This window comes from Gopherus flavomarginatus, chromosome 21, assembly GCF_025201925.1.
Source record: "Gopherus flavomarginatus isolate rGopFla2 chromosome 21, rGopFla2.mat.asm, whole genome shotgun sequence".
Taxonomy (NCBI): domain Eukaryota; kingdom Metazoa; phylum Chordata; order Testudines; family Testudinidae; genus Gopherus; species Gopherus flavomarginatus.
The window spans coordinates 12,638,447-12,659,569 of NC_066637.1; the positions used below are offsets into that span (position 1 = coordinate 12,638,447).

The following is a 21,123-nucleotide window of genomic DNA, read 5'->3' on the forward strand; positions in this document are numbered from 1 at the left end:
CCTATCTTCTAGGCTATACTGCCTCTCTTGCATACTACAAGCAAAGAGGTATTAGCACAACAGAGAGTCTACAGCTATAGCTGTCTTACCTAAAACTCAGCTAAGCCTGGCTTAGCCACACACACTCTCTTCTGGGGCTGAGGGCAACAGTCTGAGTCCCTGCACCCTCTACCTTCCTCCCTCCCTCTTCCCTGCTTTTCTAGAGCTGCCCTTTTTAGCCCCCTCCAAGGTCCTTTGTCTGCCTTGGACTCCTGAAGTGGTCAGATAGGTTTGTGTCCCCACCCACTAATTAAAAGCAGAGGCTTTGTCCTTTGTCCTCCAGTGCCTTGGATTGTTCCTCTAGGCTAGACCAGAGTTTGGATTCGCAGGCTACTGGGAAGAGATGGAAGGGAGAGGGCCAAGGACAGGTAAAGGAGGTGGGGAGGAGAGACTGGGACAGAGGGAAGTTGGGGGGAGAGAAAATGCTGAAGGTAAAACAGCAGGACAAAGTCTGCTCTGTTCTGCACTCCCATGCCAGCCTCCATTGGCTCAGTGACTCCCTAAAGGTCTGATTAATGCCTCCCAGTGATAGGTACATGGGAAATGCTTTACAGCAGCATCGGGCGGGGTGGGGGCAGTGGCGCTGGTTAGGTTTATTCCACCGAACTTCCTGGCAGTGTTGCCAGCTCTCGTGATTGCACCGTGAGTCTCGAGGTAGTTGGTGTTTCTCTTAAGCCTCAGCTACTTGAGTCATGTGATTCCACGGGAATCTCTGGTTTCTTCTTCTGTTTTTTTTTAAAAGTACAATTCTAGCCCTGGTGCTTGCAGAGAAAACTTGACCCTCAAATGCTGAAACAATCAGAGAGCAGATAAAAGGAATCCTAAAATGTATTTATTTTAAAAAGATTATTTTTTAAACCAGTGGTGATTTTCTGGGGCTTGACGCCTGGGTTTTGAACACAGGGAGTTGGGAATGGGAGCAGAGAATTTTGGTGTCTCCTCCTTGCTAAGGGGACTCATGCTCTAAGGCAGCCTCTCTCTTCCCCTTTGACTTTCAGCAGCTGGAAAAGGAGAAGGTTCCCATGTGGCTGATAGCAAAATGCACTGAAATCACCCTCACTAGGCCACCTCCCCGGCTTTGCTGGATGATTAGCGCTGCTCATAGACAGGGCCGGGGCACCTCAGCTAAGCCTTTAGTGACATCTCCTGGGCGCTCTGTGACACAGCTGCATGAGAGCCCTTGAACCTATTAGGAAACTGCTGGCACATGAGAATTAGCATCTACACAAGCTGGCTAAAATACTGGCGCCCCGGAGCGGATGCAGAGGTTCCACATGCTGATGTGCTGAGAGGGTCGTAGTGTTCCCCTCCAGCCAGGATGGTGTCCGCTCTGCGTCCTGCCTTCCATAGTTTTCAGTGACGGCAGCAGTGAGGGGGCAGGCAGGGCTGGCTGGCCTGGCCTCGAGGAGCTGAGATGTGAAGCTCTGGGCTCACAGGCCATGATGAAGTAGGTTGAAGGGACGGAGGAGGCTGCACACACAAAAGCACACCCATGTTCCTTAGTCACACATTACCAGAGTTAAACATCAAATGGTAACTCTCCTAGGTTGTCTAGATAGACTTAGTTGGCCAGGTGGTAAATGCTCTTCCAGATGTCTTTGTCTGGACTGAAATCCAACAACCAGTTAGACTCATCCTAGCCACATATCCTCATCCTATGGAGGTTGCAGAGAAGAGATCCCAGATCCATTCGGTTTTTTACGTGTTCTACCATGACTGGCTAAGCAAAACCCAGTTAAGGACACACGATTCTCATGAAGTTTAAAGCTCTGCTGTTTTCCCACTCACTATCCTGTTAAAGAGAGGGATGAAGGCTAGTGGTCTGAGCTTAGGGCTGGGAGGGAGGAGCTCCCAATTCCTAATCCCAGCCCTGACACTGGTTTACTGTGTAGACCTGGACAAATCACTTAACCTTTCTCTACCTCAGTTTTCCCTATATGTAGTAGTATTAATTATTTGTATTACCTAGGGACCTCAACCAGGATCCTCAGTGTGCTATGCATGGTACAAGCAAACAACAAAAAGGCTTTCCCTGCAAAATGGGAACAGAGACATCCCTAACTCAGAGGGAGGTTGTGAGGATTAACTAGTTATATAGGCAGAGAAGCTTGAGAAGTGCTAAGCTTTATTAGCAAGTCTACTTTGTGTGACCATAATGATATATATGAATCCGAGTGCCATTTGATATTAGCGTGCCTCTCAGAAGACAGGAGAGTGCAAATGCACATGAATGGACATTTCTGTCTGTGCAAATGCATAGCGGCTTCCCCACCATGAATAACCGGGGTCCTTCTCTTGAAACCAAATGCTTCCCCCCTCTGATTTAATGGCACAGCCACATCACCTGATGCAAAATCTCCCGCTGTTGGAAAACCAGAGTCCTGAGACCCCAGCATGCCGTATTATGACAGATGGAAAATCGTTGCTATTTCATTTAATGCCCCTCTTGTAGGAGACAGCAGGAGACTTGCATTGACCTTTGGATTTCCAGTGCTGAGTGCAGCCACAGACATTTGGATCCGAGTTCCAAACAATGTTTGTCACTGTCGGAGGATAGGGGCCTTGCCTAAAACTCCGCATCCACCCAGGAGGCAGACATGTTCAGAGACAGGTAGCTAGTCAAGGTGAGAGGGCTGTCTGTGCCTCTCACCCCTTTGTGCATCTCATTCCAACCACAGACTTTGCTCCAGCCCAGACAGCCATGGAGCAGTCATGGGTCCAGCTACCACCAAGGCATAATGCAGGCAAAAGAGCTCATTCTAATCGAGCTGAGTCCCCGGCCTGCCCTGCTAAGAGTCAGCCTCAGCTGAGGATCCAGCCCGCTGGAACACAGCCCCAAGCCTCACCTAGTACCAGCCTTGGTGCATTTCAAGCACAGCCCCCACCTCCTCCCCCAAATCACTTGGAGCCCAGCTACTCTTTCACCACTCCGCTGATTGTGGAGCAGCACAGACCCAGTCCACGCTGGCCCTTCCTGTCTGTGGCAGAAGCAGACCAAAGCTGGGCTTGTTCAGAGCTGAACCAAAGCTGGCTGCACTAATGAAACTAATTGCTGCCTGTCATCATGGAGACGGGGCCATTTTCTGCAATTTTCTAAATGAAAATCCTCACCGAAGCCGGGGAAGATCTGAACAGGCTCGTTTTCCATGCAAATAACTTGTTTCTGATCTCGACCCAGGATTTTCATAACAATCACAGACAGCGAGGTGCTCCTCCAGCTCCCGCAGCCCTGCATAACCAGCTGCCTGTCTCCCTCTCCTTTTTATGGTTGCTGCTCTTGCACCTGTGGCATTTGCTTTCTCTGGCTTGAAAGTGGTGACTTTTCAGCAGTGTCTGCTGCATTCCCCCTCTTCTGCTTTAACCCGCATCACATCTGCTGAGCACTGGCTGAAGTCTGGTGGAAGGATTCCACCTTTGCAGTCTCCATGCAGGGCATCCATATCCCACAGCGCCTCACTCAGCGATTTCGGAGGCTTTCCGTAGCTTGACATACATATGCTCCCTGCAGTGACCTGGTCGGGTTGCTTGATGGACTGCTGCAGGCTTTCAGCCTGTGAGGAGAGAACCTCAGCAGCACCCTTTTGATGTTTCCCATTCCCCATTAGTAGCCAGGGAACTGGGACGGCCTTACAGCAAGACAACACAGACCAAATGGATCTGAGGTGCATGAAACAACATCTGTTCCGACAACAGAACTGAAGACAGGTTGCAGCTTCCCAATCGTGCCTGCCACCCAAATATGGGACTTCTGCTCCTGAGACCACCTGGGGCCTTGACTTCCTGTCCCGCCTCCCTGCAGTGAGCCCAGAACTGCTGATTCCCTTTGCTACAGTACTTGCCTCAGCTCCTGTTCATTGTGATTCTTTAAAAGACCTGTGGCTGAAATAGGCACATGGAGAGGAGGGTGCCTAATGGCTGCTGTAGCCAGGGAGCGGCCGATGACTTAGCATGCCCTGATTTCTCCAGATGCTGGAGAGGAAGTTGTTCCCACTGGCTCGCCAGTAACACGGTGCATAAATCTCACAGAAGGAAAAAACCAGGCTAAACTCTCACCAGCGGGCACTAGCCTCCCCTCTCAGTGTTAGCTGAGCTGCAGCCACATCTCACTGCTCAGTTATAAACGGACTCCCCCAAGGCCTAGACAGAGATTTGGGAGAGACAAGGTGGGGTGGGGATTTCCTCTGCTCTGCGGCAGAGCTGGGAAGATGTACTGCTGCAGGGAGTTAGAGAAAAGGAGAGTTGAGCACCCTTCACGCGTCATTTGTCTCACATAGGCCTGGCCCAGACAGACACTAGAATTAAAGAAGTGTATTTCCATATTCCCTGACACACTGCACATGCTGACTTTACATGCACCCTCTTCTCCACAGGGCTGTTTGCTCCCTAGTTCGTTAGCCAAGTTTCTGGACTCCTAGGCATATTGTCTGCTGTGTTACACTGGAATAACACCAGAATAACATGACTGAAGTGAAAGGGGTTATGCTGGTGTAAATCTGGAGTAACAGAGAAGTATCTGATGTGATCTCTCTCCCCTGTTAGTGACAGGGTCCCCAGCTGTAGCATCACAATGTCTCCTGGGTTTGTCATAACTTTCCTACTCAGATCTGAACCTTAGAGTTCAGAACATGAGAAGCTAGCATGAAACCTCCAAACTTAATTACCAGCTTGGATCTGATATCGCTGCCACCAGCCAAAAGATTTCAGTGTCTGGCTTACTGTGGTCTCCCCAAAACCTTCCCTGGGGGACTCCAAGACTCAGATTCCTTGAGTCTCACAACAAAGGGGAATAAACCATCCCTTTCCGCTCCTCCCCTCCAGGTGTTCCCTCCCTGGGTTCCTGGAGAGAGATACAGATTCAAGCTCCGTGAATCTAAACAAAGGGATTCTACCCTTCCCCCGCCCTTCTCTATTCCTGTTAAGTACAGACTCAATTCCCTCGAGCCTCAACAAGGGGGAAAAAAAACAAACAGGTCTTCAAAAGCAAAACTATATAAAAAGAAAGAAAAAGACATAAAAATGGTCTTTGTATCAAGGTGACAATATACAGGGTCAATTGCTTAAAAGAAAAAATGAATAAACAGTCTTATCCAAAAAGAATACAATTTAAAACATTTCAGCAACTACACATATGTAAATACAAAAAAAACAATATAAACCTATTGTCTTACTATCCTTGTACCTACAACTTGGAAACAGAAGATTAGAAAGCTTGGAGATAAAGAGATCACTCTCAGAGCTGAGAGGGTCACCGAACCAAGACAAAGAACAAAGAACTCACACCCAAACTTCCCTCCACCCAGTTTTGAAAGTACTTTGTCTCCTGATTGGTCCTCTGGTCAGGTGTTTCTGGTCACTGTTTGTTAACCCTTTTATAGGTGAAAGAGACATTAACCCTTAGCTATCTGTTTATGACAGGGTTCAAGAAAAAACACTTTCTCTATTTCTACTCCAATTTTAGATCAGACCGCTGGCCGGCTTCCCCTGTTAATCGGAAGCCAGAATTATTGCTAAATACAAAAGATGAGGTGCTTTAATAGCAAATGATGGTGTCCGGGGAAAGTCCATTCCCTCATCATGGGCCACATCTCATCCTGTCACATCCCATCCACAAACCCTGGGAGAAACCCATTTTTTTCCAGCAATCCACTCCCATAGTCTCCGAGATACTCCCCTTGGTCCAGATGGGCACTGTTGTCCCCTTGTCCAGACACTGGAGAGCCCAGTGGAACAATGTTATTCTTGAAGCTCTGTGGGTAGCTGTGATGAGATCCGTTCTTTGGCTCCCGGCCTGCCTCACTGATAGAACTCCCAGATGTCCAAGCCAGGTCAGAGGTTACCCTGGTGTGGCTGGCTGAGCCTGTCCCATCCTGAGATGCTAAGGTGCTTCTCTCGCTCAGCACTGCACCCACAGTACCTGTACTAGACTATCAAACACAAGGGAACACTGGAGTTATCATCTATACATTGCAGGGGCCTCCCAATGACCTAGAGGAGAAAAAAATATCCAAGTGCCCCATTTATCTCAGCCGATCACCATTCATTACCAAGGACCTCCCACCGACCAGAACACTCAGCCCCTTACTTGTCGGGCAGACAGCAGACTCTTCTCCATCTTCTTTTTCCTGGAGATGGCTGGATTCCAGTGACAGACCAGGCTGTCATTTTGGACGCTGTAGTTCTTGTTCCCAAGGAGCCAGTAGGTTTTCATTTTGCCTTTGCCCTGGGCAAAAATGGGGAGAGAGCAGAGCAAAACCCATTGCCACTGGCTACGATCAGCGCAGGGAACTACTGCTGTGGGCAGGCCTACGATTTGCGTTGTCAGTGCATGGGGCTGACACTCATAGGGTCTTTCTCCTCTCCTCTCCAGAGGAAATGGTTGTGCTCATGTTAAGATTTCATACTTTGCACAGACTTGAGGTGCTCGTGCCACGGCAGAAGGGGCCTATTTCTCACGTGCTCAGGTTCCAGACAGCTGTAGCTTCAGATCTATTCTGGACTAAAGGAAGCAGCAGTGTTAAGCTACTGAGTTGGCTTTGGAGTGCAGGGAAAGGATCAGCTCAGATAAGGGACTTGCAGGGGGGAACTGGCAGCATCATTCTGTGTCATGACGATGCTCTTCTATTTAGATGTCATTTACAAACTGTATCCTACCAGTCCCATCCCTGCCAATGAAGCCGTGTGGGTCAGATCCAGCACCCATGTTGCACAGCACACACCTTTAACATGACAGAGCAACACACTACCACAGATGAGGAGATGTGAATTGCCCCATCTGGTTACATTGGCAGGGGCAACTTAGGTCAGCTGTTGGACCTGGGCCTGAAAACCACAGTTAAGAGCCCTACTCTTATGTGAAAAGTGTCAGGACATGATCATCCAGGCAGGAGGACAGGGACCTTTCAGTGTCATGTCTTAGCCAAAAAGCAGCACTCCTAACAGCAGAGTAACCCCTAAAACCATGACAGGACATAAAGAGTTCCTCGAAGGGCTGAGTGTCCCCTACTAACTCACCAGCACCTCTTCCTATACAGCTGGGGGAGATCTCTTTTCTGTTTCTTCCCTGTCCTATTAAATTGCTTTATTACTTCATTGTTGCTTTATTACAGGAGACGGTTACCTTGATTTCAATTTCCCCTCTCAGCTCGATTTCATAGGCGTCGTCCGTGAGCAGAGCGTGGTACGTCGCAGAGCTGATGTGTATCTTCTGAGCTACAGTTCAGTAGAGAGCATTAGACATGCCTGGCACCATACCACCCCCTAGCAGGAACCCTGTTCCTCCTGCTTCAGCGTCCGCCTGGCCCTGTCTTTTCAGCACTGCATGGGATTCAGCCGGTTTGAAAATCAACGGGACTAGCTATGTGCAGCTAAGGATTTTGTAAGTCTTGGATAATGGAGGGTTGAGGGGAGAACTGTGAACCACAGTGAGTGCAAGACCGGCGGAGAGTTTGGGCTTTGTTAGAGCAGAGGAGATGGTGCGTACAAGGGGGTGGCTGCAGCCAGTAATGCACAGCGCAATAACAGGAGCATTGCCATTGCCTCTGTATCCATGGTATTTCTGAAGGACCTGTTACTTTCATATCAAAGTTCCTACCTCTCCTTAAAAGCAGGAGCTTAGCTTGCCTCGGACAGCTGCTGCCCTCCTCTGCTATGGGCATAGGCACTGACTTTTTTTTATTTTCCCTGATGGATGCTCCACCCTGGCTCTGCCCAAAGTCTTGTCCCCCTCCGATCCTTCTCTTGAGGCCCTGTCCTTGTTCTGCCTCTTCCTGCCCCTGCCCTGCCCCCAATTTTCCCTTCACTCGCTCCTCTCAGCCCCTTTCCCCAAGGCTTCCCACCCACCCATCCACTGGTGGCTCCTCTCTGCCCTCCCCTGAGGCCCTGCCGCTGAACAGATGATCAGTAGCCAGTCCTGGCCCACCCAACAGCTGGTAGGTGCTGTGCACCTCCTATTTTTTTTTCCGGGGGTGCTTGAGCCAAGGAGCACCTACAGAGTTGGCACCTATGGCTATGAGTCATATTCTAGTATCACGCTGTGGTATCTGAGTACTTTCCTGGAGCACCTTAAGTGACATACTAACATTTGTCAGGTGTCACGGTTTCTCTTTTTCTCTTTTCTCTCCAATGGGAAAATTGTGCTTGTGTGTCTGAATGCAAAGTGATGATGCTTGAAATGGTTCTTAGAGCCTATGGGAGTTTATTCACCAGCCCCAGAGAAACCTCAGTCCCTTGCACACTTAACCCCTGCCATTGTGCTGAGGTGGGCAGTGGGCAGGACGGATACGTTGGGTATTTCTGAGTCAATCATCATGGTACCGACATGCCCTGAACCGCAGACCTGAGCCTGTTTGGGGCATCGGCCTGTTTGCTGAATGAGTGCTGGGAGAGATGGGACTGAGAGGGGGAAAGGGAAGCACCTGAAACACTTACGCAGGCTGGTGGACTCCATGCGAGAAGCTGTGTTCACCGTGTCCCCGAAGAGGCAATAACGGGGCATTTTGTACCCAACAACGCCAGCCACGCAGGGGCCTGCAGAAATGCAAGGCAGAGAGAGTCCAGGGTTGAGAGAGGCCCAGCAGAAATGCCAGAGAAAAGTGAGATGCAGGTGCCAGTTTTTATCTCTTCTTGGGCATATCACTTCTGCCCCTCTGAAGTCAATGGGAGTTGCAGGTCCTCAGGGCCTTGCTTGAGTAAGGACTTGGCTAGCTATTAATACTTGTACAGATGTGACATCGGAGGGTCTCAAAGCACTTTGCCAATATTAATTAAGCGTTAGAGCACCCCTGTGATGTAGGCAGGAATCCTTATTCTCCCTTGGCAGAGGGAGAAACTAAGGCACAGAGACATGACCATCTCAGGATCATACAAGGAGTTAGTGGCTGAGCTGGAAATGCAACCGAGAAGTCCCAATTCCTGTCCCCACCCAGTCCTCAAATCACTTGATTACTGCCTCTCTCCTCGTTTTGTTCTCTGGTATCCGTCTGCACACCTGTGTGGATCCCAGCCCGCAGCTGCAGCCTGCCCGTTGGCATGTGGGGGATTGGGACCTGTCGGACCGCAGCCACCAAGTCCAGAGACATTTTGGCAATCTCATCAGCATGCTTCTCGCCATTCCTCTCTGGCAGGCCACTCACTACCATGTAGGCATCCCCGATGGTCTCTATCTGGTGGGAAGGGACAAGCATCATTGAACTGCTGGTGCCGGTCATGCCAAACCTACCTCTTAAAGAGACATGTGGGCTCTGGATTCAGGGATCAAGAAAGAACAGGTTACCTGTAGCACCCACCCACTGGATGGATATTCCCTCCAGGAGGGTGTTTTAGAGTCACACCCTGTCCTGCCAGGCAGTATTCAATGTTCCCCTGTGCTGTGAAGAGGTGTGCAAGCTTTGGGGGACATTCCTTGCACTACTTATCCCGCTGTGGGGGAGCCCCGTTATCCTAGGCAGAAGCACTGGGACAGACTCTTCAGAGCATGGATTAAAGCAGTGGTTCTCAACCAGGGGTACGTGTATCCCTAGGGGTGTGCAGAGGTCTTCCAGGGGGTACATCAACTCATCTAGAGATTTGCCTAGTTTTACAACAGGCTACGTAAAAAGCACTAGCGAAGTCAGTACGAAGTAAAATTTCATACAATGACTTGTTTATACTGCTAGCTATACTATACACTGAAAGGTAAGTACAATATTTATATCTCAATGGATTTATTTTATAATATGGTAAAAATGAGAAAATAAGCAACTTTTCAGTAATAGGGATCTGTGACACTTCTGTATTTTTATGGCTGATTTTTGTAAGCAAGTAGTTTTTAAGTGGGGAAAAACTTGGGGGTACGCGAGCCAAATCAGCCTCCTGCAAGGGGTACAGTAGCCTGGAAAGGTTAAGAGCCACTGGCTCTTAAAGCTACAACAACCAGCCAAATTAGTGGATTAAGGGTTAAATTCCCAAATGCCAGCCTCTAATCAGCTCTGCTGGGGTGCCTGGGGGTTAGGGCTGGCAAGCAGCCTCTGGCTGTCTTGCTGAACCTGGCTTGATCAGTGCAGGTGACCCTTGTTGCCTAATCAGGAGTTTATAAGAGACCTGGCTGCCTCTGAGGGAAAGGGAAAATAAATACCCCCGGCTCTCAGTGAGAGATGAGATCCTTCCACAGCTTAAACAAGCCCAGTATGTACCTAGTTTGTTCCTTGACTCCAGCCACTGGGTGTTCACTTTGCAAGTTTATCTTAATACTAGATCTTTGCTGGCCCCTCAAAGGGCGGGGATGTCCTGTGGGTTAGGGCTAGTGTGAGCTGAATCGTGAAGTCTCTTCCTGGAGAGGAGAGGAGGGTTCCTCCTCCACTGGTGGGAGTTTTTGGGGTATGGAGGAGGAAACTTCTCTCCTCTCCTCCCCTAGCCGTGTCCCCACCCCCACATGCACCCTCTACTCCTCTGCCTTGGGCTAGTGGTTGATTCACGCATGTACAGTTTCTACATATGTTTAACATCTGCTGTTCCCCTGACTTTACGCAGAGCTTCTCCCTTCTCCACAGTAGTCCAGGTACAGGGAGCAGAAGGCTCCAGTGGGAGACAATTAGTTGAAGCAACAGCAGCATTTGTTGCAACCGAGCAGCTGGAGAGGTGCCAGATCTCCTCTCCCAGACAGCGAATGAGAAGATCCGTGGCACCCAGCCCCCACCTCCACCCCCACCAAAGAATTTCGCTCACCTTGTAAACATCATAGGACTCGATCCTGGTGTCGAAGCAGTTGTAGAGGTTGTTGAGCATCTCAACAACTTGCAGCGGGGTGCAGGAGGCAGCGATGCTAGTGAACCCCACGATGTCAGAGAAAAAGATAGTCACCTGGCAGAGGGAGATGGGTGGCAGGAAGCTAAGGTTGCCAGGGAAGGTGGCAGAGCTTTTGAAGTCTGTGTGTGTCTTACATTGATTAAAAACTACAAACAAGGACCTGATCCTGCAGTCCCCGCTCAATGAGGTAGTCCCATTGGAAGGCATGAGGCTGATTTACCAGAATAATGGTTCTGGGACCAGGACCCAAATTTTCCCAAACCCTAATGATGAGCAAAGGTGCTGAAACTCCAGTATGCCGAGTGAAATGCACCTCTGTGTGAAGGACCAGCACACGGTGTATGCACTACTGAAGCTTTATTTCAAGGACTTTAATAGAACTGCCTGCCTGGAAAAGGGATGCAGGATCAGGCCATTGATTTCCAAGATTCTTCATTTGTATCAAATTAAATTACTTTTACTAGCAGGAAGTTTTAAAACAAGATGTACTAAGGTTTCAGCTCGGTGAGCAGGCCCCTTCCACAGTTGGGGCCTATTTTTGTTTCGTTATTCAAATTGTGGTGATGACTGAATTCAAGTATCTGCACAGATTCAGAAACAAAAATCTCAAGATTGTGTTTTGTTCATATTAGGAAATATTAATAACTGGGCATTTTTTCCCTTCACATAAAGCCTGTTTTTCCCCTATTCTTGTTCATCAAAGAACTTACTGAGAAGGGAAGATACATTTTAAAAACAACCCTTCACAACTGCCATGAAAAAGAAAATGTGTGTAAGTGGCCTTGACAAATAATTGACTATCCTGTGCTAGCACCTGATCAGTGTCAGTTCCTTAAATTGCAATTGATGATTAGGGCTTTTTGTTTTTATGTTAGTAGCAATTATAATGCCAGATGGTTTATTTTAAACCCCCTCTGCCTTGCTTTAGCTGCTTTTGATGGCACAGCTATGGTTAATTATATGTAATTATCTAATTATAAGTTATTATTTGAGTAATGACACCTAGAAATTAAATGCAAATATTCGGTTTTTGTGTCTCAGCTGAAAGTAAAGGAGTGTCCGGTAGACAGGATTTCTGTAGGGTGATGATCTTTTTTGTGGGCTCGGCAGTACAGACAGTATAAATGTCCCACTAGCTGGCTTTGTGTAGCAGCCACATGCATGAGGTGAGGGAAATCCTCTGGCAGATCTTGAACTCATTTTGACAAACTGGCTAGAGCTCAGAGAAGAGCAACAAAAACTAATTGGGGGAAATGACTGAGAAGGATGGAATGAAAGACACACACTTAGCTAGTTTGGCAGAGAGATGATTATAGACATGGCCAAAGCAAATTACATTTGTGGTGCTCTCCCAGCTGCATAAATGCAGAATTAGCAAAAGAACACGTGGTGCTATCTGATGTTACTGAGAAAGGAGATCTTGGCCAAACTTGGTCCTTGGTTATGTCCCTGTAACCCTATTGACTTCAGTGCAATAGCAACCAAGAGTTAGTCTGGCCCTGTTGTCCTTCTGTCAAAGCTTCTGGTCCAAATTCTGCTTTCAGTTACATCCAGGCAACCTCATTGATGTGCACCTACAGAGGTGTAACTGAAGGCAGATTTTGGCCCATTCTGCCATGGTGGTTCTCTTCAGATTTAGGACTTCATCCTGCAAGCCGACCCAAGTGCATGGTCCCTTAAGCCCAAACAGAACAGTTTATAGAAGCAAGGCCTTTGATGGTTAGAGCTGGACTTTTAAAAACCAGCCTTTCTTTTTGCACCAGCCGATTCTGCAAATCCATTTATAAAGCATATATTGGTCTGATTTCCACCCACAGTTAACGGTGGATGCAGAATCACATGCACAACAATGGAAACCAGGTAGAGACTCTTTAAAATAAAGTCATATCCATAATACCGTTCCATCCAGGCTGCTGTGACTCTGCTAGTCACACTACACGTTATGGACTTACCTGGTCATAGTTTTCTGCCTGAACATGTTTGTGTTTCCTCAGCTGCTTTGCCACAGATTTTGGCAACATCTGGTGCAGGAGGTCCTCAGCCAGCCGCCTCTCCCTCTTCAAGTCTTCTGTCCTTTCCTTAAGGCTCCTGGCATAATTCTGGATCCAGTCTGTCATTTGCTTAAAGGACACCAGAACTATGGGGTAGATGAGGCAGGCTATTGCCAGCAATGTGATCTTAAGGCTAATTGTGGAGATGATTTCCTTAGACTTCCTGTGGAGTTTTTCGTGCCCTTTCTGTAATAAGCAGCTCTGTACATAATTGAGTTCCTTGGCCAGGCCTCTGCTGGGAATTGGTGGGGATGAGCCCAGGAATGGGATGAAAAGAGAAATGCCTTCATAGTGAGTGAAATAGCGTGACAGGTTCACGTTCTCCATCCAGCACATCTGTACGTTCTCTGATGTCAAGATGGCATAGTTCAGAATGGTGGTGATCGGTTGCCATGCTGATTGCAAGCTTCTAGGTGGTGTTGATGCCTTGGGCATCTCATGAGCTTGGAGGACGACTTCCTTTATTCTAAGTATGAGTCTGAGGGACATCACATCTGCCCAGTCAGGGTTGGATCTCACAGTTATGAGGTCCTCATTGGGGCTATCAAAAGCCTCCAGCAATTCTGAGATAACTCCAGACAACACCACACCAGGCTCAACAACATCCCAAGTGTTATTTAATCTTTGTCTTATTTTAGTGATGTAAATCCCACAGGCAGATCCTTTCTCTTCCTTGCATTGGTGGTTCTTGCTGTATGTCTCTTCAGTCTTTTGGCAGAGAGAGTTTAACCTTTCCAGTAGTGGAGCATGCCAAGATCCATTCCGCCTAGCTGGCTGGTCCCAACAGCAGAGATGTCTTTCTTCCTGGAGGAGAACTATAAGGCGAAAAGCCAAAAGATTCTCACAAGAGGAAAATTCCTGAAGGGCTTTTTCTGTGTTTCTCCACATTTCAAAACTACTGCTTAAATCAAGAGAGATGGCTCCTAGGAGGGTAAACAGGGAGACCATGCACGCTGCCAAAATCCTCTGGACTGTTCTGCTACCTCCAGAGGTTGAGTTGGGAGAGCATCTAGGAGAGAAAGAAAGAGAGAGAGAGAGAGAGAGAAGAAGAAATTGGATTATTGGAACAATTCTTCCACTTACTGGAAATATACTAGCAGAATTGGAGACACTTCAGAACTTGCATGTGTTAAATGGAGAGCACAAGGGGACGTGCATCATTTGAGAATTTTTCAAAGGTTATTAACACTTTTTTTTACCCTGCCTTACTCCATAAGGCTGCTTGAAATGGAAACTTGGTGAGGGGATTGTTTAGCTCTCTCGGCCTGCTCTGTGCAGCACAGAACACATAGAGCTTCACATATTTTAGGATTGGTCACCTAAGTCACATGGTATTTGGTTTTGCTCCTTCACTGGTGGTCTGATCCAAGTCCCATTGAAGTCCAGGAGCAGATGCTTTGGATCTGGCTCTGGATGACTGAAACATGGTAAACGGGAGAATTTATTTTTGGTGTGAATTGTAGAATCATTTGTGCTAAAATGTGTGAAACCTTTAGGACATGTAGACCTTTGGATGAATGTTCCCCAGTTATCCCCATGCTGGTGAATAAGTGAACTAGATAGTTGGTGCTTTTATTTAAAAAATAGTACTTGTAAATATTGTGCGATTCTCATCCATGCTGCTGGGCTAATCCATGCTCAAGCCGTTCTATGGCAGAGTGATCAGTAACACGGAACAGAACCAGTAATCAGTCCTTCATCAACTGTTACTTGAATGGCTCTGATCAAACCGAGAAGCAGGTTGGGAACTGATCAATGGGATATCAATGGGAGCTTTGCCAGTTACTTCTATGGGCAGGGGAGCTGGCCCTTGATACTGATATTGGGGAGGTGGAGAGGTTCACATTTGTTCCAGTGAGGAGACTGTTTTGTCCAGTTCTCCTGTCAGTTTCTCCAGACAGTATTTGGTCCTGCCATGAGGGCAGGGGACTGGACTCGATGACCTCTCGAGGTCCCTTCCGGTCCTAGAATCTATGAATCCTTTGCTTGGTTTGTTAAATTCACATTAACTGCATACAAGAAAATTCACCTGCCAAACCTCCCTCAGATTTCCTATTGCGTTGGATGGATGGCTTTAAAATACCCTAAAATGGTATTTCTCAGCACAGGCCCATCTCAGGCAGATCAGATGCTTCTCCTGAGCTCTCTGGCTTCCATTATTATAAAGAAGAAGAAAAACTGTCATGTAAATATGCTTCTTATTACTGACATTTACCAAGCTAATATAAAACACAGGAAAAAAATATCAGAGGGGTAGCCGTGTTAGTCTAGATCTGTAAAAGCAGCAAAGAATCCTGTGGCACCTTATAGACTAACAGACGTTTTGGAGCATGAGCTTTCGTGGGTGAATACCCACTTTCTCGGATGTATTCACCCACGAAAGCTCATGCTCCAAAACGTCTGTTAGTCTATAAGGTGCCACAGGATTCTTTGCAGGAAAAAAAAAATACTCCTCCTAGCATATCACCCAGAGAGATGTATTCCAGAGCCAGATCGCTTTATACTCAGAATTATTATTCACTTTTTGTGTTTCTTTGCTTGTATATAAACTGCCCCCCCCTGGTCAATCGTTTTATTACTTTTGAAACTATCCATAAATGTTAGGAGGGGAAAAATAAAACCTTGACTTGACTTTTTACCGCCTGGTTTTCAGCCCACACTGGTCATTGCAGACAGATTTTTTTTTAAGTTAGCACAAAGCTCGAGGTGGTGGGTTGGTTTGCGTTTTATTAAGATACGTTTGCAAAGCTGCAGTGGTTGGACGTGTCGCTAGCTGGTTTACTCGGTTAACGTGGTTGTGAACTCCTCTCGGCGATCACAGCGCCGTTAGAAAGCAACAGCATCAAACTGGACCTTAACTCAGCCATGCTATTCACGCAGAAATTCAGCACTGAATATTACACTCTGGCCGGAGCATTTTAAAATATTTCCATGGACTGTTCTCAAATCTCCTGTCCACATTTATTTTACTGCATCTTCGGATTTTGATAGGAGCCTTCTTTTACCCAGTGATTCAGTGTTAAAAGAAGAGACATTAAAATGTGTAATAAATATCCCAGTTTATCATTCCGCTTGCTAATCGCATGGGGGTTGTTGGGTATTTAAAGATCACGGTATTTTAACCCTGCCTATAAAATCGGGCAGGGTGAAGACAATATTTAAGCTCGGGTAGCTGGAGGTTTAGCTATTTACCCGAAGACTGGTGTGGTCTGGGTGGGAATAATTCCCCCCACCCAAGGGAACCGAACCGACGCTGTCGAAGCGGGTAGCTGGATTTGCTAGCCAGGTCTCCCTTATCCCAGCCGAGGGCTCGTGACGGAACACGAATCCCTCCGCTTTCAAAAGCCATTCGCTGCCCGTGGGAGCACTGGGCCGATCTGTCCTGTTAAAGGCCCGGGGGACTTTTGCCACGTATCTCAGTTGCAACAGGATCGGGGCCCCGGGCTTCGGCCATTTCTCAACATCGGGGGCCTCGTCCTAGCGTCTGTTCTCTAGAATCGTTCCTCCCATTTGCAAAAAGCTGGGGGCTTCCCCCCCCCCTCAGTCTTCCTTGCGCGTCGTTGCTGGCGCTATTTAGGAAGAATATGCGACGCTGACCCCACGAACAAATGCACCGACCGGGTCGCGACCCTGCAGCCGCACGGTGACTCCCCGGGTTCTAGACTCGCGGGGCGAGCGGGCCCAGCAGCAACGTCTTTGCCAGAAACGCCGGGCACCCCCGATGGGTCCCCTCTGAGCTCCTCCGACCCGTCTCGGGGAGTCTCCGTCGCTAATGAGCTTTATGGACAAGGAAACCCAAATTCCGGGGGTGGGGGAGAGGGTTAGAAAGTGCCCTGGGATTCTGTGGTTTAAAAACCATCCATCCATTTCTCTGCCCCTCTTTGGGCCTCGGGGGAAACCGCGCACCTGGGTATCCCATCCTGTGCTGTCCTGAAACGAAGCCCGCCCCCTCCTCCAGTGTAACTGCCTTCACTGGGCTTCAGTCCTGGGCTTCAGTCCTGTCCTCAGCTCACACTTCCCCCAGACCCCCCTAGATTTCCAGCTCTGGCTTCTCCGCCCTCGTCCTGCCCCACCAGCCCTGGCTTCTCTCGCCCCCTTCCCGAACCCACCTGCAGGTTCCGCAGAGGCCGGGCTCCCCTTGCCCCGCGATCCTTCCCTTCTGTGCTCCGGCTGCCTCCCGAGCCTGGCTGTCCGTCGGTTTCCCCCGCAGGGAAGCGGAGGAGAGGAAGCGGCCCCCACTGCCTGCCCCCGACATGGGATCCGGCTGTCAGAGGCACCCACAGCCCAGGAGCGAGGAGGAGGGATGGGGGCAGAGGCGAGCTGCCAGCCGGTCCTCCCCGAACTTCCCCGGGCTCTTTCCTCCTGGGCAGAAAGGCCTGGAGGGTCCCCAGCCCCCTGGCTGGGTGCGAGGCGCAGAGCAGCGGTGCAGCCCTCGGGGAGAGGCTCTAGGCCTGGGAGGGCCCATTTCCTCCCCGGGAGATCATGGCAGGGCTCGGGCGCGCTCTCCTGTGGGGCTGGAGGGACCGTGTTGGCTCCAGGAAGCCAGGGCCAAAGGGTCCCCTGGAGAAAGGGGCTGCGGCGAGCGAGGGGCAGTATTTCCACGTGTCCCTATGGGCCTGGGTCAGGCCCGGCCGCCCCCGGGCTTTCAGCTCTTCACTGCATCAGGACAAGTCCCGGCAGACTCAGAAGCAGGCTGGCTCCTCTCAGGGGCTTTAGGCAGCGCCAGCCCCGGGCAGTGTAGCGAGAGACGCCGAAAGTGCAGCTCTCCTGCGGCGCTGGTGTGAACCCGACACGTCGTGGGTCCGGATTGACCCCCAGAGTGTGCGTTGGGGCGGCTGGAGGGCCCGGGGAGGAAAGCCAGGACCTCTGTCCTTGGTGCTGGAGTGCCAAAGATGGACTAGGCCTGAGCTCGATGGGGATCGGATAGATCAGCACCAGGGGTCGTCAGTTACTTTTGGGCAAGGTCCAGAGTTTTTGACCCAGGTATAGTCAAGGTCCAGACTCCAGGGAAAATAATAAAATAGGTGAGTAACTAGAAATATCCTGGGGTCTGTTCAAAAGCATCAGGCACTGGCAATTGTGAATGGAGCTTCCTGGTATTCTGTGGCTTGGAGGGCTGTAAAGTTATAGTCCTAGTAGGATTGTATGGGCGAGAGCTTGGATGGTTTGACTTCAGTCGGCTTCTGTTAGGGTCTGGTGGGCCCAGGTGACTACCCCTGGTTGACAGGTTTTAATTGCTCCTTCCTCAAATGGTGGGATTCATGCCCCAGCTGCTTTCTTTATCTCAGGCTACGTCTACACTACAGGATAAATTCGAATTAGCTTAAACCGATTTTATAAAACAGATATTATAAAGTCGATTGTGCGCGTCCACACTAGGCACATTAATTCGGTGGTGTGCGTCCATGGTCCGAGGCTAGCGTCGATTTCTGGAGCGGTGCACTGTGGGTAGCTACTGTAAAATAATGAGGCCAATAACGTCGATTTGCGTCCACACTAACCCTAATCCGATATAGTAATATCGATTTTAGTGTTACTCCGCTCTTTTTGTAGGAGTACAGAAATCGATTTAACGAGCCCTTTAAATCGATATAAAGAGCAGTGTAGTGTGGACGGGTGCAGCGTTAAATCGATTTAACGCTGTTAAAATCGGTTTAACAGCGTAGTGTAGACCAGGCCTTAGTTGCAGTTAAGCAGTGCCTCTTTCATCCACAGGGCTTGTCACCACCTCAGACTCATTTTCTGTAAGCAAGCAGTGCTTTTAGGTTTTAATGGAGGCCTTTGGCACCTCCACCAACTCCCAACCCTTCACTCCCCATGGCACAGTTATTCCAGGAGATCACATTCATCACAGAGCCCAGCCAGGTGCACTCTCCTGCAGCTTGGGAGGGGTTGTAAAGGCCACTGGGAACATCAATAAATCTGCAAACAAATCCTCCTGGGCAACAGATAGGAACAGCTGGTCAATGTCTTCAAAATTTGGCCAACCGCTCCCCTGCCACCACCTACGCACATCCCTGCAGCTTGTATCAATGTTCTCCTAAGAGCTTGAATCCCTGAGGAGATCCCCTCGGTTATGTGTTGGGTCAAACAGAAAATGACATTTTTTTTCTTATTTGTCATGTCTTTCTGGGGGTGGTTTATGATGACTTAGTTGTATGGTTTCCATCTATCGTAGGCAATCCCATTGCCAAACCCGAGGACTTTACAACTTTTCATTTAATATTTAGCACCGCTGCGAAGGACTGAAGTGCAAATATCCCCATTGAACAGATGGAGAAGTGAGGCAGAAAGACACTAAATGGTTGTTGAAGGTCATACAAGAAGTCTGTGGCAGAGCAAGGAATTGTATCCAGGTCTCCCAGCTCACAGAGCTAACACTTTAACCATTAGACCATGCTTCCTACTTGGTTTTCAGAAGTGCTGAGCACCAACAGTGAAAGTCAATGGGCAAACTGACTGTGCTCTGCACTCCTGAAAATTAAGTCCTTATTTTTGGTTTCCTGTGTGCACTGGTGGTTTCAGTAATATATAATTTGCAGAGGAAAGGGGAAAACTCAGGTTTGCAGCCTGTTAATATTTAAATGCATTTTAGTGTGGAAAGCCTGGACCATTCTACTCAAGGCAATATGGATCAGAAAGCATGTCTGATACTGAAGCATAAATTTCCCTGCAAAATCAAAAGAACAAAGTTGAAATTTGATCTGAGGAAAAAATGGTCTCCGATCTCCTTTTTTTTGCTTCATTTTAACAGTAGCTGGTTACTTAAATTCATTAATCTGCATTGTGTCAGCATTGGGGAATAAGGCCTGATGCCTTTTTCTCCATTCACCCTGTGGTGGGGATGGTATGTGGACTGAGGCTGTTGCTTTCTCCTCACAGTATTGACTTCAGTAGGAGCTGCAGGCACCCAGCATCTCTGCAAGTCAGGCCACTTATTTAAATGCCGAAGTCCTTAGGCATGTAAATAGTTCTACCGAACACCAAGGGGCTACTCACCTGCACCCAGGTAGCGATGTGCTCACATTTTTGCTTGATTGGGGCCTAAATATGGATTGTGGTGCCTATGTTCAAGCACCCAAATTTGGAAACTTTGACCTAAGTTTGCTTTCTGATGTCCTTGTTCCCCACAGTTTTGTTGCCTTTGATCTAGCATGGGTCTGTGGTAGATGGTCTGATAAGGAGATTAAAGTGAAACCCCATGTGAAGTGTTTTATTTCATCTTATAGACAGCACTGGGTGAGGAATAGGAACCAGCCATGCCCACTTTGCACTTTCCCTCTACTAAGCACCCAGAAAATTATTATTATTGTGTTGCATTACTTCTGTGTGTATTTCATACAACACACAGCTAACCTGTGAACTCAATGCCAGGGGATGTTGTGATGACCAGAAGTGTAACTGGGCTAAAAAAATTATGCATAAGTTTATGGAGGATAGGTCCATCAATGTCCATTAGCCAAGATGGTCAGGGAGGCTGCCCCATTTCAGGGTGATGCTAAACCTCTGACTGTCAGAAGCCAGGAGGTGAAGACGGGTGTATCCCTTCATAATTGCACTGTTCTGTATATTCCTCCTGAATCTCTGTGTACGGGCCACTGTTGGAGACTGGGTAGTGGGCAAGATGGACCATGGTATGACCCAATATGGCAGCTCTCACATTCTTATATGATAGCACCCATATGCCAAAATCAGGATGGGACCCTGATTGTGCTAGATCCTGTTCAAACACAGAGGTAGACACAGTCCCTGCCTCAGATTTTGCAATCTAAAAAGATCTCAACAAAGAAGCTCCAGCATTTCATCACCCAAAACCTACCAGCCATGTAGCATGGGGACACAATACTATGAAAGGGGAGTCTGAAACGTGACACGATTTTGATTTTCTGTACACCTATTTCACAGCCAGTATTGTGACTCCCATTGGTGACTTATCCACACTGCCTCTCTTGGAAGAACCATTCTCATATGCTTCCCAGAAACCATCCTGTGGAACAAAGAGGCTGTCAAACCAGCAAGGACAATATCAGACCCCCTCTTTATTAACAGAGAACAGCACTGAAGAAGAGTTCAAACAGCCTCAGTGAATGGAGAGTATCAAGTTACTGTTTAATCTGAATCGGTACTTTCTAGGGCGATGTGTTTATCTGGGTAGAACACAGAATTCAATTTTTGGAGGTTTTTGGTGTACAGAAAAAGTGTCGTTTTTTACTATGGCCTATTTATTTCACTAACATTAACTGCTGTGAAC

General features: G+C 48.3%; 1 protein-coding gene across 2 annotated transcripts; it reads right to left on the reverse strand.

Moving 5' to 3' along the window:
• Positions 1 to 5,062: 5,062 nt before the first annotated feature.
• On the reverse strand, positions 5,063 to 17,209 carry LOC127038716 (uncharacterized). 2 transcript variants are annotated; one of them, XM_050931554.1, is made up of 8 exons: positions 16,982 to 17,209; positions 12,774 to 13,881; positions 10,741 to 10,875; positions 9,026 to 9,200; positions 8,467 to 8,565; positions 7,157 to 7,248; positions 6,122 to 6,259; positions 5,063 to 5,963 (listed from the first exon to the last, which is right to left on the reverse strand). In XM_050931554.1, exons 1-8 carry the CDS (start codon positions 17,125 to 17,127, stop codon positions 5,634 to 5,636), a joined length of 2,223 nt encoding a protein of 740 aa, XP_050787511.1. In that variant the 5' UTR covers positions 17,128 to 17,209; the 3' UTR covers positions 5,063 to 5,633. The 2 variants fall into 2 exon arrangements, with proteins under 2 accessions (XP_050787511.1, XP_050787512.1); XM_050931555.1 differs by lacking the exon at positions 10,741 to 10,875.
• Between the last annotated feature and the right edge of the window lie 3,914 nt (positions 17,210 to 21,123).